General features: G+C 39.7%; 1 protein-coding gene across 2 annotated transcripts in view; it reads right to left on the bottom strand.

The window, feature by feature from the left end:
* LOC132694759 (pregnancy zone protein-like) overlaps positions 1-15,141 on the bottom strand; it is a 47,379-nt gene that overhangs the window by 12,181 nt on the left and 20,057 nt on the right. For both annotated transcript variants that reach the window (XM_060658456.3, XM_078450107.2), the window contains 8 exons: positions 15,076-15,139; positions 11,792-11,934; positions 10,832-10,981; positions 6,725-6,889; positions 6,120-6,222; positions 2,292-2,427; positions 1,418-1,646; positions 403-529 (listed from right to left, as the gene is read on the bottom strand). In XM_060658456.3, the coding sequence (XP_060514439.3) occupies positions 403-529; positions 1,418-1,646; positions 2,292-2,427; positions 6,120-6,222; positions 6,725-6,889; positions 10,832-10,981; positions 11,792-11,934; positions 15,076-15,139 (1,117 nt within the window). The remainder of the gene's footprint in view (positions 1-402; positions 530-1,417; positions 1,647-2,291; positions 2,428-6,119; positions 6,223-6,724; positions 6,890-10,831; positions 10,982-11,791; positions 11,935-15,075; positions 15,140-15,141) is intronic.

Genomic DNA, 15,141 nt, shown 5'->3' on the forward strand with positions numbered 1-15,141 from the left:
TAGAAAAACATGCACGTTCACCTTGAGAGCAATCCACGCCATCCCTAATAGCTGAGAATGTGTGCTTGTCAAATGGTCTACCACTGAGCTGTTACCCCCGGAAAATGACTCTGTGCTCTGTCATCATCTTGAAGGGCTGCCCTTTAACCTTATTGTTGGCCGGAAGTGGGAAATAAAGCTGAAAAAGACCCCAAGGCTAATGTCCACTGTGCCCAAGCCACAATGATCATGGGACCCAGGTGCAGTGGGAGTACTGGGAGGCCGCTGGGGGTAGAAATCAAAAGAAGTGACAAACTAACCTTACGGAATTATATTTGCGGAAAGCAGAAAGGAGAACGTGATGTACGTAGGATACCTGCTACGCTTGTTGATCGGAGAACGTTTTGGGGGAACGTCACTCACCCAGTGTTTTGGCAGTTATCGTCCAAGACAGGGTTTGCCTCTCATTTGCACAGATGCAATGAGATTCCTCTCCCTTTTCATTCTGGGATTGTAGGAAGGCTGGGGAAGCTTCCAGTTGCACACTGACCTATCATTTGCAAGCGAGGCATAGAAACAAATGGTCAGAATATGGAGAGACAATGAATGCACGGAACTGGGACCACATATGAGATGCTGCACTAGACTGGGACTTGGAGAAAAAAATTATGTCACGTAAGTCCACGCATGCTTTGAGGAGTTTAAGAATGGCAGTGATACAAAGCAAGAATGATTCCTTACTAGGAGGATCTGGCCTTTGCATTAGGGTAGATTGGAGAAATTTGCAGGTATAGCAATAGTGGAGGGGAGGGGAAAACCGCAATGGAAGATTGCCCATGGGAGCATTACCTACTGGTTCTACCCATTGGTTCCTACCTCCCGTGTAGATTTTCTTCCTGACTTCTTTCTTCCCTTCTTCCCACTTCCCTCAACAAATATCACCTGTCTACTATATACAAGACAGAGCAAATTAAGAGCTTCCGGACCTTGAGGATATTGTGTTACAAAGGGGATAATCTATATACAAAACCGTGATGAAATTTACAAAGAAATACATGCTGTAGAAGTTACAAGCATATTGTGGGAGTTTAGAGATAAGAACTTGAAGGATGACACTCATGGAATTAAGAAAACTGACTTTTTTTCTGTCAGCATCAAGAATTTTCCTGGCAAAAAGCCTATCCTGTGTTAAAGGATTCGGCCAGATTCGGGCAATTTTCTTTTTAAAAGTATGTGGTTTGGAGATCCTGTACCTGTAGCCCAAAGGTCATTGTGTTATCTTCCTGATCAGGTTCTGCCCTGCTTAGCACTATTTATTTGCAGTTCTAGGGCAGAATTCCCAGTGTTATCCACAGTCTTGGGAACGGAATCGGGAGCTGACCGACCGAAGAAGTCTTTGATTCTATCCCCCGTTTCAATTCACCCTCATTTTCCTTACCCGGATGCATTTGGGAAGGTAGTTTAGGACAGTGGCCTTGAGCGTGAAGGTCTCTCCGCGGATCACAGAGTAGGGCATTGTGAGCTCCACAAAGAAGGGCTGGAAGGCACGGAGGGAGGCGGGAAGAGAGAGACCAAGCCCTGTGTCATTGGACAGACAGAGGGCCCCTGCCTTCCATTCCGTGATGGTGTCAGGGACTGTTACTCCCACTTCAGCCACACCTGATGCGCTGGGGAGGATAGAAATGTGAAGAACAGAAAGTAAGCAGGTGAAACATCTTTTCTCAAGCGAGAATCAATATGTCCACACGAGTACACCAGATTATGTATCGGGAAACTGAGTTGGGAAAATAGAAGGTACTCAACGGTGCCTCTTTCCCTTATCAACATGTCTGTACCTTAAAAGAAAAATACTTGCATGTGATTCAGTTTGGTCCATAGATGTCCTTCACTGTTGTACAATCCCATAAACAAGCATATTTAAGAATCACGATCTAACAAACAGACCATTACATTTACGTAGCCTGATTTGTTTATGCGCGCGTTCCAATCTTGTTTGCGGAAGGCTCCCCCCATAGCATTAGGCAGTCTAGCATTTGGATATTTTTAGCACCCATGTCTCTTTTCTGGCAGTCTCAGGAACAGTTATTTCAGAATTGCTCATCTCTGAGAAAATTTTACCTATAAAGTAAAATATATTTTTATATTATATTTGAAACCTCTATAATAAAGGCATTTTCTTAGACCTATCCCGAAAGGATGAGAGGTTAAGATGATTATTTAGAATTTCTCAGAAAGGTTATCTTAGAGTTGAAAATGCTGGAGGATTCTCACTGGCTCACCCACAGCAAATGGAGGAGAGTGAAATTACTTACTCCACGGCCACCAACTCCCAGATCCAGGTCTCAGGGAAATAAGTCCGTACCGTTTCAGAGACTGGCTCTGGATTATTTATGGGCATTATATTATATGCGTCAAATTGAGGACTGTATGGACTTGCTGCCATTCCCACTAATAAAATAAAGGAAAATTACAATCTAGTTAAAGAAAAAGCATCCATTCATGGTGCATACGTGAGAGTTAGAAGACCAAGTTTTCACTTTTCCTGCTCAGATGGTCTCCTAAGGGTTGTAGAACTTTGGAAATAACTTGTTGAGCCCTCATTCTTTGAGCAGACAGGAGTCTCTGTTAAAGGTAGAAATTCCCTGTACCCTAGAGATAGCATAATTTTGTATGAGTGGAGGCTCGTAGAGCAAGAGAACTTGGACATGCATTTATAGTTTGTGAGAGATATAGTGGGTTTTCAAGGTCACAGAGTATTGTTTCCTCCGTAAGAAGGACTGAGCAGAAAATGCAAAACTCTCTTCAGGCAACATGTGTTCAATTGTTTGAGTTACCAATGGGTGAATAGAATTTAATAACATCATTCTTTGCACTATAATGAAGCTTGTAAACTCATTGTTCTCTTGATAAGAAGGCTAGAGCATTAGATTTTCTTCTCTTTATGTCTTGGGAAGGAGAAATGAAAAATTCAAGATGCCATAGAAAGATGGTTCCATTTGCTACGACAGAGACAGAGAAATTATTTACAAAAGTGAGGGGATAGAGAACTAAACATGAAAGCTTTCTGATCCTTGTTGTGCCTGAGGTCATGCTTATAAATTGAGTTTGGCTTAGGCTCTCCATCCAAGCACCCCAGGTGATATTTCAGAATTGCCTTGTGAAATAATATTTATTAAAAAACAAAACAAAACATGGGGCACCTGGGTGGCTCTGTCAGTTGAGCGTCCGACTTCGGCTCAGGTCATGATCTCACCGTTTGTGAGTCTGAGCCCCACGTTGGGCTCTGTGCTGACAGCTCAGAGCCTGGAGCCTGCTTCGGATTCTGTGTCTCCCTTTCTCTCTGTTCCTTCCCCCTTTGTACTCTGTCTCTCTCTCAAAAATAAAGATCACAAAAAATTAAAAAAAGGCTTTAAAAAAATTAAAAAAATAAATTAAAAAAAAAAATTTCCAGGTATTTTCCTTTGATATCTCTCTCAACTGTAAAAAAGCATCCACAGTAATTTCTTTAATTAATATCCTACAACTTCTTTCCTATAAGTCCTTCCACGTGGTAGCCATCTCTGTCTCTGACTTTGATTTCTCCCTGATGTTGCTCTATTGTCTCTGTTTTTACTCTTACGTTGAATATGTAAATCTGTTATTGGTACTTAAATTTATCTAAATGGATGATGCATCTAAAGAAGCTATTTTCTCGTTTCTGCTACAGATGTCAAAGACCCTTCAACTTCTCCAGCTATTCCAGTCAACAAACAGTGGCTTAATGTGTTATTTTAACTCCATGTATTGGATGATGACTGTACCTTCCTTATTGTCTCATTCTCAAGGTCAACTTCAACTCTCTACTGATCCTTTCACAGTGTGTATGTTAAAATTCTATTCTTCCTCTGTCACAACTCATACACTCTACGTTAAATGCCTTTAGATTCATTTCCCAAGACGAAATGTTATTGTGGTCGTTATTATTATTATTCTGCTTCTTTTTCCCATCTGACTTCATCGAAATGTGTTGATCCCTGGACACGTTCACTTACGTTCTATTTCACTGCTGATCACAAAATACTTTCAACTGGATACTCTGTTCATGGCTGTGGAAGGGCCACTCAATTTAGCTTTGTAATTCTTGTATTCATTTTTGACCTTTGCTACTTTCAAACAAAAAAAGCATAAAAACTGAAAACTTAATTTTCTTCTAAATTCAGTATCTAGTGTGATCCTTATAAGAAACATATTAGATCACGTCACTCTCCACTTCTGAAAATCTTTCCATCTCATGCAGAGTAAAAAGTCAAATTCTTACAATGATCTACAAAGCCCTATACCATTTGGCCTCAATTATTCCGCTGATCTCTCTTTCCAACTGCACTTACTTTATTCACTCTGTTCCAACCATGCTGGTTTCCTTACCCTTAGAACATTCCAGGTAAGCTCTCACCTTAAAGCCTTTGAGAGACAGAATAGTGTAGAGGTTAAAAAACATGGATCTGGAGTCAAACAGCCAGATCTGAATCTCCATCTTATCTCTTACTGGTTGTGGCATCCTAACGGCTTCAGTTACTTAACCTTTCTGGGTTCAGTTTTTCCATTTGAAAAGTGCTGAGAACCATAAAAAAGAAATGGATTGACTTATTTCACTTAGCATTATATTCTCTGGCTCCATCCATGTTGTTGCAAATGGCAAGATTTCATTTTTTTTTTTTTTTTTTTAATGGATGAGTAGTACTCCTAAGGCAGTCAGAAACAGATAAATATCATACGATTTCTCTCATGTGTGGAACTTAAGAAAACAAACAAGCAAAGGGGAAAAAAATAAGGGAGAGAGAGAGAAACCAAGAAACAGACTCTTAATTATAGAGAACAAACTGATGGTCACCAGGGAAGAGGGAGGAAAAGCAATGGGTTAAATAGGTGTTGGGGACTGACGGGTGCACTTGTTATGATGAGCACAGGGTGATGTACAGAAGTATTGAATCACTAAATTCTACACCTGAAACTAGTATAACAATGTATGTTAGCTAAGTGGAATGAAAATAAAAATTTAAAAGAAAAAAAAGGAGAAATGGAAATTATGAGGTGACAGAAATTTTAATTAATGCTATAGTGATAATCATTTTGTAATATATAAGTGCATCAGATAAACACATTGTATTCCTTAAAATCATTTAATGTTCTATATCAGTTATATCTCAATAAAGCCATCTGTCATGTTCACTGGGCACATAAAACCTCTGATTCGTAAATACAAAACTCAGAAGATGTTCATCTTCATTAACAATATACATCAAGAATATTTTGGAAGAAAAGACAGAATCATGGGAGAGAGAGAGAGGAAAAAGGTTTGGTTAATGGGCTGTAAGTATAAACAGATCTGGGGATTAAAACATGTATTTTAATGGGAAAGTGAAGGGTGTTGAAAGAGGCTGCTTCCTTTGATGTTTTATTTCGTTTTCTTTTGGCTTTGGATTAGGAGATATTTCTGCCATCTTCACATTATTTCTTTTCACCAGCAAGGCTTGTTCTCTTCCTTTCTATTCTTTAAGATATAGCATCTCTAAAAATGTCTCCTGATTCTGTAGTTAGAATTATTCTCTCCTTACATGGTAAACATTTTCCTTTCTTATAGTATAGTAGAATCTTGTGTTTCATCTGATTTTGTGCCCTGAAATATCTGATTCACGTAGGGGCTCCAGGGTGGTTCAGTCGGTTAAGTGGCTGACTCTTGATTTCAGCTCAGATCATGATCTCATGGTCAAGAGATCGACCCCTGCATCGGGCTCCATGATGAGAGTGGAGCCTGCTTAAGATTCTCTCTCTCTCTCTCTCTCTCTCTCTGTCTTTCTCCCTCTGCCCCTCCCCTGCTTGTGCTCTCTCTCTCTCAAAATAAATAAGATAAATAAAATAAAATAAAATAAAATAAAATAAAATAAAATAAAATATCGGGCTGATCTTTAACAAACTGGTCAGTTCTGTCTATGCCATTTACCAGCTAAATGATCTCAGCAAGAAACATCTGAATCTTAGTTTCTCTATGTATCAAATGGAGATAAGGCCACATTATCTATCTCGTTTTACATTTTTTTTTTTTTTTTGGCAAAGTAATATCGTTGGATGCTATACAAAATTGAAAGCAACTTGCTATTTACCTCCATACATTGCTTGCCTTTCTGCTCCTGCAGGTGGTTGGATCACTGAACACGACCGTGGTTTTCGGATTTTAGAGTTGGTGAACACCTTTAATCCCATACCCTGTAAAAATGGTGACTCAATAGGTTTGTAAACTTGATTAGAATCCATGAAATATATTTTCCTTAGAAATTTCCCTATGTAACCCCGATAGCCTTAATGTTAGATTAATTCCCTAGGGGTACACAGACTCAATAAAAGAGTGGTAAAATTATAATACTTTATGGCTTATCAAGATTTTATAATTTATGGCCTTTTGCAAATTAAATATAACTAAAATATTTCAATGAAATGGCAGAGGTTGGATCTAGCCCTGTCTCTGAGTTATCAACTGTTAGGCTAAACATTTTCTAAAACTATATATTTCTAAATTATATATATATATATATATATATATATATATATGTATATTTATATATTTATATTTATAAATAAATATATATAAAAATATATAAATGTGTATGTAAATATATATAAAACTATATATATAACTATATATATATATAGTTTTACTAACATAAACATGTTCATAAGCCGGTACATTAACAGGTAATAAGGATTTTACCTTTAGGAAGTCATACATATCTTCTTCATCATAACTTGCTAGGGGAATGTAGATGGCTCCTTTAACAATGATATAAGGATCGCTACAACTTGCATGTTCTTCTTCCTGCTGGTCCAGTTTGTCAGGGAAACCAGTAAGATCCTTCATCGTTAGCAGATTATATACCTGGAACAGAGGGGCGATCAAAGACAGAGCTCTTACCTGTTTTTCTTTTGAAATAGCCATTGAACTGAGAGAAATGTGATAAGAATCACCATCAGTCCTTTCTTGAGTACCTCGAAGTAGTCGGTCCCTTAGAGAGAAGTTAAAATTTTTGTTTGTTTATTTTTATCAGTGTTTTGTGTTTGTAATTTATTTATTTTTGTGGTTCTATTGACATAAAACCTACCTGGGAAAATGTTTCCAAGGATTATACAACTTAAATTACCAAGGATTACTGAAAAATTCATTCTAGTGTTTAGAGGTAAAACTAGACCAAATAAAGAAAGATCTGAACTGTCTCTGTGTTTGATGAATAGTTAATCACCTGACAAATTTAGGGGCACCTGAGTGGCTCAGTCAGTTAAGTGCCTGACTCTTGATTTCAGCTCAGATCATGGTCTCACGGTTCATGAGTTTGAACCCTGCGTGGGGCTCTGTGCTGACACCATGGAGCCTGCTTGGGATTCTCTCTCCCTCTCAAAAATAAATAAATGAGCTGTAAAAAAAGAAAAGAAAAAAATACGCTAATTTAGGTAGGAATTACTGCAATCTGTTAAGCTTCTATTTCTATATAGTTTTGTTCTTGGATAGAAAAACCACATAGGTACATAGGTGAATATCACTGATATTCAACAGAACAATGTCTACACAATTGCAAGCTCAGGCCACCTTTTTTTTTTTTTTTTTGAAGAAGGATGACTTAAATGAAAGAACCACGAATCCGTAGGGTGGAGCCAAGGGGCTTGGATATTTATTTCCTAGGCTGGAGTAAGAGTGAGTCCTAATCAAAGGGCTTTCAGCCTTTGGGTGGATCTCAGAACTGCCACGGACCAATACCTCCTATGTGCCTTTGTTTCCCCTTTTGAACAGGAGTATCAGTATGTCAGTTCCACCATTGTATGCTGAATGTGTGAAGGTAAACACCTTAAGTACACGCTAGGTCAAGGTCTTCATAGCTAGAGGAATTGTACTTGAGGAACAACGCCCAAGGAACATCAACTGTACCTGGGCCTAATTTGGGAATGAGACTTCTAGGGTCATAGGAGGAAAGTGAGTGTATTTTACATGTGGGAAGGTAATAGGTCACTGGGAGTCAGAGGGCAAACTGTGAACACAGCCTCCAAAATTGCCCCCAGTAATCTCTACCTCCTGGTATTTGTGTTCTTGTGTAGTTCCTCCCGTAATGAATAGGGCTGACATCTATAACTAATAACATTAAAAAAAATTTTTTTTTGATGTTATTTATTTTTGAAGGAGAGAGAGTGACAGAGCGTGAGGGGGGAGAGGCAGGGAGAGAGGGAGACACAGAATCCGAATCAGGCTCTGGGCTCCGAGCTGTCAGCACAGAGCCTGACGCGGGGCTTGAACCCATAAACCACGAGATCATGACCTGAGCCGAAGTCGGAGGCTTAAGCGGCTGAGCCACCCAGGGGTCCTTATAACTAATAACATTTTGTGGAAGCGGTAGTGTGTAAATGCCAAGGCCATGTTATAAAATATATTGCAGCCTTAGCTGCTGTCTCTTGGATCACTTGCTTTAGAGGAAATCACCTGCCATGTGCTGAGGACACTCAGGTAACCCCAAGGACACTCAGTCAGTGTGGTGAGGAACAACTGTATGAGCAACACATCTTGGAAGTAGACTTCCAACCTCAGCCAAGCCCTAATAACATGTTGCCATGTTGACGAACAGGTGCGATCACAAGCCAGTCACTTAGCCCAGATAAGTCCCTTCTGGATTCCTAATCCACAGAAAGTGCGAATGACAATACATGTTTATTGTTTAACACCAACACAGTTGGGGAGCATCATTATGAAGCACTTGATAACTAACCACAAACACTCTCTAAACTTCTTTACCTATTTACTTTGTTCTTGAGTAGGAGAACCAAATGGTCGCATAAGTGAGCATGCTCCATCTGTTTTGGATGAACGAATATTTTCCAGGCTATTGTTAAAGCAAGTGACGTAAAGACAACTGTAAGAGCCCAAGTCTCCAATTATGTTCATACTCCTTTTTTTTATCTCTATAATGTTGAAAGCTGTGTTATGCAATTGAATCGACTGTTAAATTTATAGAACTAAACAAAATAGGATAAACACAAAAATATTGAAAAGTAGACTAAACTTGTTCAATACAAGCTGAGCTGAAAAACAGCTCAGAATAGACTACGCAAATACAGTGTAAAAAAGAAAAAAAAAAAAAAAGGCATTTCTCCAAAGAAGGCACCTAGAGAGAATAAGTCCCTTTTTTTCAGGTTAACTTCATCATGCCATCTTCTAATTCAAATAGAAAACTGTAGTAAGAGAAATCTGTCTTTTTCTCTAATAATTATGATGCTATGAGGAGATATTTTGACCTGTTAATACAAGGCTAAGGTTGAAAAAAATTTTTATGATACCCTTTTTTCCGAAGAATGTTAATTTTGATGATTAGAAACAAGACAGTGATTCTTGATATAGTTATCCCACAGTTTTAAAATTTAATACCTACAAATGAATTTTGAGAAGTAGAAAGCAGAAGAAAACCAAAAGAAACTTCAATATTACTGATTTATCCTCCAGTATTGCCAAATAATAATAAGTCCCAGGTAGGCAAGTTAATGAGTTAATCTATTTAAACATTCATGCATAAGGCAATTAAGGTTATAAAATTCACCACTGATAACTTTTTGACAATGATCAAATTCCAGTAACATGTCATTTTTCTTGCATCATGGTGAGCATTTTCGAAAGATGAGTAATCTAGTGTTTTTTTTTTTTTTATTTTTTTAATGTTAATTTATTTTGAGAGAGAGAGACAGATTGCAAGTAAGGGAAGGGCAGAGAGAGAGGGGGGACACAGAATCCGAAGCAGGCTCCAGGCTCTGAGCTGTGAGCACGGAGCCCAATGTGGGGCTTGAACTCAGGAACCATGAGATCATGACCTGAGCCAAAGTTGGATGCTCAACTGCCTGAGCCACCCAGGTGCCCCCAGTAATCTAGTTTTAAATAGGTTAGAAAAGCAGTTTCTGAATTTTCCTCTACTTCTGATGGTTTTCAAAAACCGCATGTTTGAAAGTATTTTCACCTGATGCTAATTACTGACCATATTTTCCCTTTTTATTTTTTGGAGTCACATGCAATTTCTTATTATCGTCCCTCTAAAACGACACCTCTGTAAGGGACAAAGACTGTGATTGTTTACTGCGATTTCCCCAGCTCCTAAAACAGACCTAGCACATAGTAGGCCTGCAAGCTGGTGATAATGATGATGACGACAATGATAGCAATCAAAACCAATGTGATACCCCCAATATCACCACTATTAATTAATACACTTCTAGGGAAAAAAAAGAAGGAACTTAAAATTTTAGGTAGTCTGGGGCTCATCCTTGCTGACAAAGCTGGAGTAGGTCACTTTTTTCTGAATTGAAAATAACTTGCGAATCACTTATTACCATTTTCACAGATCGGAAGCACTCTAGAGAGATAAATAGATCTGCTGGGAGGTAAATGGCTTAGGCTTGCAAATATCAATTTTGTCTAAAAAGCTTACTGCATTGACCAAAAATGGCTTATTTATTTATTTTTATTTTTTTTAATGTTTTTATTGATTTTTGAGAGAGAGAGAGAGAGAGAGAGAGAGAGAGACAGAGCATGAGCAGGGGAGGGGCAGAGAGAGAGAGGGAGACACAGAATCCGAAGCCGGCTCCAGGCTCTGAGCCGTCAGCCCGGAGCCCGACGTGGGGCTCGAACCCATAAACCTGACCTGAGCTGAAGTCGGACGCTTAAACGACTGAGCCACCCGGGCGCCCCATCATAGTTTACTCTTAAGAGGGGCTTATCCTCTCCCCCCCACCCCGCCAACCCTCCTGTGGTCCCTTACGCGGCCCTTCCTGACCCACAAAGCTGCCGGCAACTCACCGAGGCCGGGGACAGCTCAGCCTCGGGCCTCGCCAGCGGCACGCTTTGGTCCACGGCACGGAGGGCGCAGAGGGACTGAGGAGAAGCTGAGACTCGCAGGTGCACATGTGAGGCCGGGAGACTCTGTGCTGGACCGAAGCTCAAGTCCACCTGTGAGAGCAGAGGGAAAAGTCAGTCAGTGCTTCCTCGACCTTTGGGACCCTGCCGTCACCCACATTTCCCGAGTCATCTTTACATTAAAGTCAGGAACCTATTTTCCCAAGTTCCCTTTGCTGTTGAAAAGGTTCCTTCAGGGGCGCCTGGGTGGCGCAGTCGGTTAAGCCTCCGACTTCAGCCAGGTCACGATCTCGCGGTCCGTGAGTTCGAGCCCCGCGTCGGGCTCTGGGCTGATGGCTCAGAGCCTGGAGCCTGTTTCCGATTCTGTGTCTCCCTCTCTCTCTGCCCCTCCCCCTTTCATGCTCTGTCTCTCTCTGTCCCAAAAATAAATAAAAAAAAAAAAAACATTGAAAAGGTTCCTTCAATGGCTCAGTCTTTTCCTAAAGGGACAACTGGTAGCTCATAAGGGATACGTAGCTTGTTTGATATTTAGAGGCCCGTCTTTACCTCTGACCCATTATAAGGTGGTTCTAGGTATTTCTGTCTGTCCTTAAGGTCTTTGGAATGTTGGAATCTTAGCATGTTACATACCTCATGCAATTGAATTAGTGGACAGGGCGCCACGGACACAAGGTTGGACTATGTTTTAGCTATGTGGTAGCAATTTGGTAGCAAATTTGGTAGCATTTTGGCATAATTGACAAATTATTGTACTAGGTGCCTGGAGGTTTCGCTCTGCCGTTAACTGGCTGGGATCCTGTGTGCAACTAATTTCATTTTCTGGGCTCAGTTTTCTCTGAGGCAAACGGAGGGTGCCTATAGTTCCATTTCTTGGTGTTGTCACTTCATGCCGAAGACACTCACCTTGTTGGCTAGACAGTTTTCGATCTCAAAACTCTCGGAATCTCCAATAGCTTCTCCGTCCGGTAAAATAGTAAAGATGAACAATCGGACGATGGGAGCAACGTCCGACTCCACAGGGAAGGATAAGGAAAAGCTGCCTGTCCCTGGGACGTGGAGAGAATGAGACAAGACGGTCATGGGTCAGAGCACTACTGTTAGATCTTACCCAGTTTAGACCTGTGCCTACTCCTTCAATGGCGTAGTCTCTTTAACGCCATTCTAATTATCTGGTGAAATTAACAGGCTATTTTTCCCCTTTGCAACGTCAACTGTGGAATAAGTGAAAGTCCCTTACACTCATGTCTGTGTCTGATTTTCCACTTAACTAGGGCTGGAAGCGACTTAAGTTAGAGTAGGTCTACGTTTTTCTACATATATATGTGTACAAAGAATATTTCATAAAGGCTGCTGGGCTCAATCAAAAATGATACAATAAGGGAGGTGCCAGGGTGGCTCCGTCGGTTAAGTGTCTGACTCTTGATTTCAGCTCATGTCACGATCTCACAGTTGGCGAGATTGGGCCCCACGTCACCCTGTGCCGACAGCATGGAGATTGTTTGGGATTCTGTCTCCCTCTCTCTCTGCCCCTCCCCTGCTTGCACTCTCTCTTTCTCTCTCTCTCTCCCTAAATAAGTAAATAAACATTCAAAAAAATTTTTAAAACTTTACAATAAGCAATTAATTATATATGTTATATATGAGTATCTATATCATATATTTACATGATGAATGGAAACCATTCCTTTTAGAAACCATTTCAGGCCAGAGGTGATTCTCAGAGTTATAATTTGTAAGATATAATCAGAGGGCTTACTTTTTTCCCAAATACATGTCTTCTTTATTGTGGTAAAAAAAAACACACATAAAATTCGCCATGTTAACCATTTTATTTTCTTAAAAAAAATTTTTTAATGTTTATTTTTGAGAGAGAGACAGAGTGCGAGCGGGGGAGGGGCAGAGAGAGATAGGGAGACACAGAATCTGAGGCAGGCTCTAGGCTCTGTGCTGTCAGCACAGAGCCCAACACGGGGCTCGAACTCATGAACTGCGAGATCATGACCTGAGCAGAAGTCACACGCTCAACAGACTGAGCCACCCAGGCTCCCCAGCCATGTTAAACCATTTTAAAGTGTACAGTTCAGTCGTATTAAGGATATTCACTTTGTTGTGAAACAAATCTCCAGAACTTTCTCATGTTGGAAATCTGAAATGCGATGTCCATTTGACCACTCACTTCCCCCCTTCCCTCAGTCTTTTGGAATGGCCAAGGCAGTGTCATGGCATTCGTATTATTGTCTCATTGGAGGGATCAAGTTTTAACTTAGATCCCTAAAAAGGAAAGTTTTGCTGTGAAAAGAGGGTGATTTCAACCCTTGTATTGCTGTGTCTGGAGTGAACCATGGTAGGTAAGAGTAGGTTGAAGTATCACAAAAACAGAAAAAAAAAATTATGGCAGATTTTTTTTCCCCCAGGGAATACTGGAAAGAAAGTAACCTTTAAGTAATGAATTTTGTGACGGCTTGGTCACTGAACATCTGAATTCTGCACTTAAAAGAGACTCAGACATTGTTCTGAAATTAGTAATTTGCACCTTGATATCAAAACTGCAGAATAGTATAAGAAAAGAATGATATGAGTAAGTTAAATGTAAGCAATGAAAAAGGTTGAATTTAGACAAACTCTGAACAAAGTTGGTTCTTTTATCTATTAGAGTCAAGGATTTGCAGTATGTCTTTATGAAGAACAAATTGATAATGAATAACATAACAATGTGTGGTTAAAATAGTGTTATTATAAATACTTGTGAATTCACTTGGTTATATAAAGAAATTCCTTTCAATTATTGGCAGAATTAATTTCATTACATTTTTGTGATACCTTCATGGAGTAAATAATTAATAAACTCTCTACTACTATGTAGAAAGTCTTCCTTTTCTGAATGATGCACGAATTAAAATGTCAAGAAAGGAAAAAAATCAGATCAGCACATAATGTTTTCAGGCCGTCATCTATTTCTATAAATGGTTACACACTGCAGTCTTAGAAAATAGAAAATAGAAAAGCAGGCAACAAGATGCATGGAAGGCAAATAATGCACACTGTGGGGTCCATTCTGTACATCAAAGTATCCCTATATAAATATTGGGATAAATGATATTCAAAGCTGGCAGCACTCTTTAATGTTTAATTCAATTTTTTAAAAAATGTTTATTTATTTTGAGAGAAAGAGTGTGAGCAAAGGAGAGGCAGAGAGGGAGAGAGAGAGTACCCCAAGTAGCCTGTTAGCTCAGAACCCGATGGGGGGGGAGGGGCTTGATCTCACAAACCGTGAGATCGCTACCTGAGCTGAAGTCACGAGTCCCTTGTTTAACTGACTGAGCCACCCAGGTGCCCCCTAAATAATTTTTAATTAGTGAGAGTGCTAATTAGTAACTTCGTTTAAATTAAACCTTCTCCAATATTGTTTCAATATGGAAAAATAAAAATATAATTGATGTCTTATTTTTCCAGCGTGATAGGGGAGGAAACTATTAAGAAAATCATAATTTCAAGCATCGTTACGTTTAGCTCTGGGGTGCAGTGGAGTTTGGTGAAATATTTGCCTTAATTCTAGTTAATTATGAGCATGCTCATGGGCTCTTTTCTCGGTGATTTAAATCTTGACATGATTTAATTAGAATGGAAAATAATCCTGGTTTCCTTTCCCACGACTTATTAATGAAGTGCACTCAGATTCACGTGTGAGGTTCCCAAGTTCATGCTGGCGGCACTGTATGCATCCTCATTAAGTGCTGAAGGGAGTGAGCCTTCCCAGAGACAAGAGAGCCTAGCCCAGAGTCTGGCACATCAGGAAAAAAAAAAATTCTCCATGATACCTAACTCTCTCCTCTGCAATACTAAGGTTAAAGATGGCCAATACACGTTTATTGTTAGGGTTAAAAAACAGAAGGAAGCTTCGATTTTCCGAATTTTGGAATTTAAGTATCAGCTGGAAGAGACAGACTGGGAGAAAAAAAGTGTGACTCAGGCAGAATGCCTGACACATAGTAGGCAATCAAATTTATCTGTTGACTGTGTTGAGTAAAAAAATGCTAGAGTCATAAGGAGAATCTATATTTTCTTTGGTGTCCTTGTTACAAGGGATAATGAGAATAATTTCCCTATTTGTGAACTGTCACTGAAGTGTAAAGCTGGATGTGTTGGGAAGGAGATGGGGGGTGGGGAATGGATTTGAAGATACTCACTGTCTCCCGGCTCTACAGGCACAGCATGTGTTCCTGATCTGATGATGTTTCCCTTAGCCATGAACT

The sequence above is a fragment of the Panthera onca genome, chromosome B4 (genome assembly GCF_046562875.1).
Source record: "Panthera onca isolate mPanOnc1 chromosome B4, mPanOnc1 haplotype 2, whole genome shotgun sequence".
NCBI lineage: Eukaryota > Metazoa > Chordata > Mammalia > Carnivora > Felidae > Panthera > Panthera onca.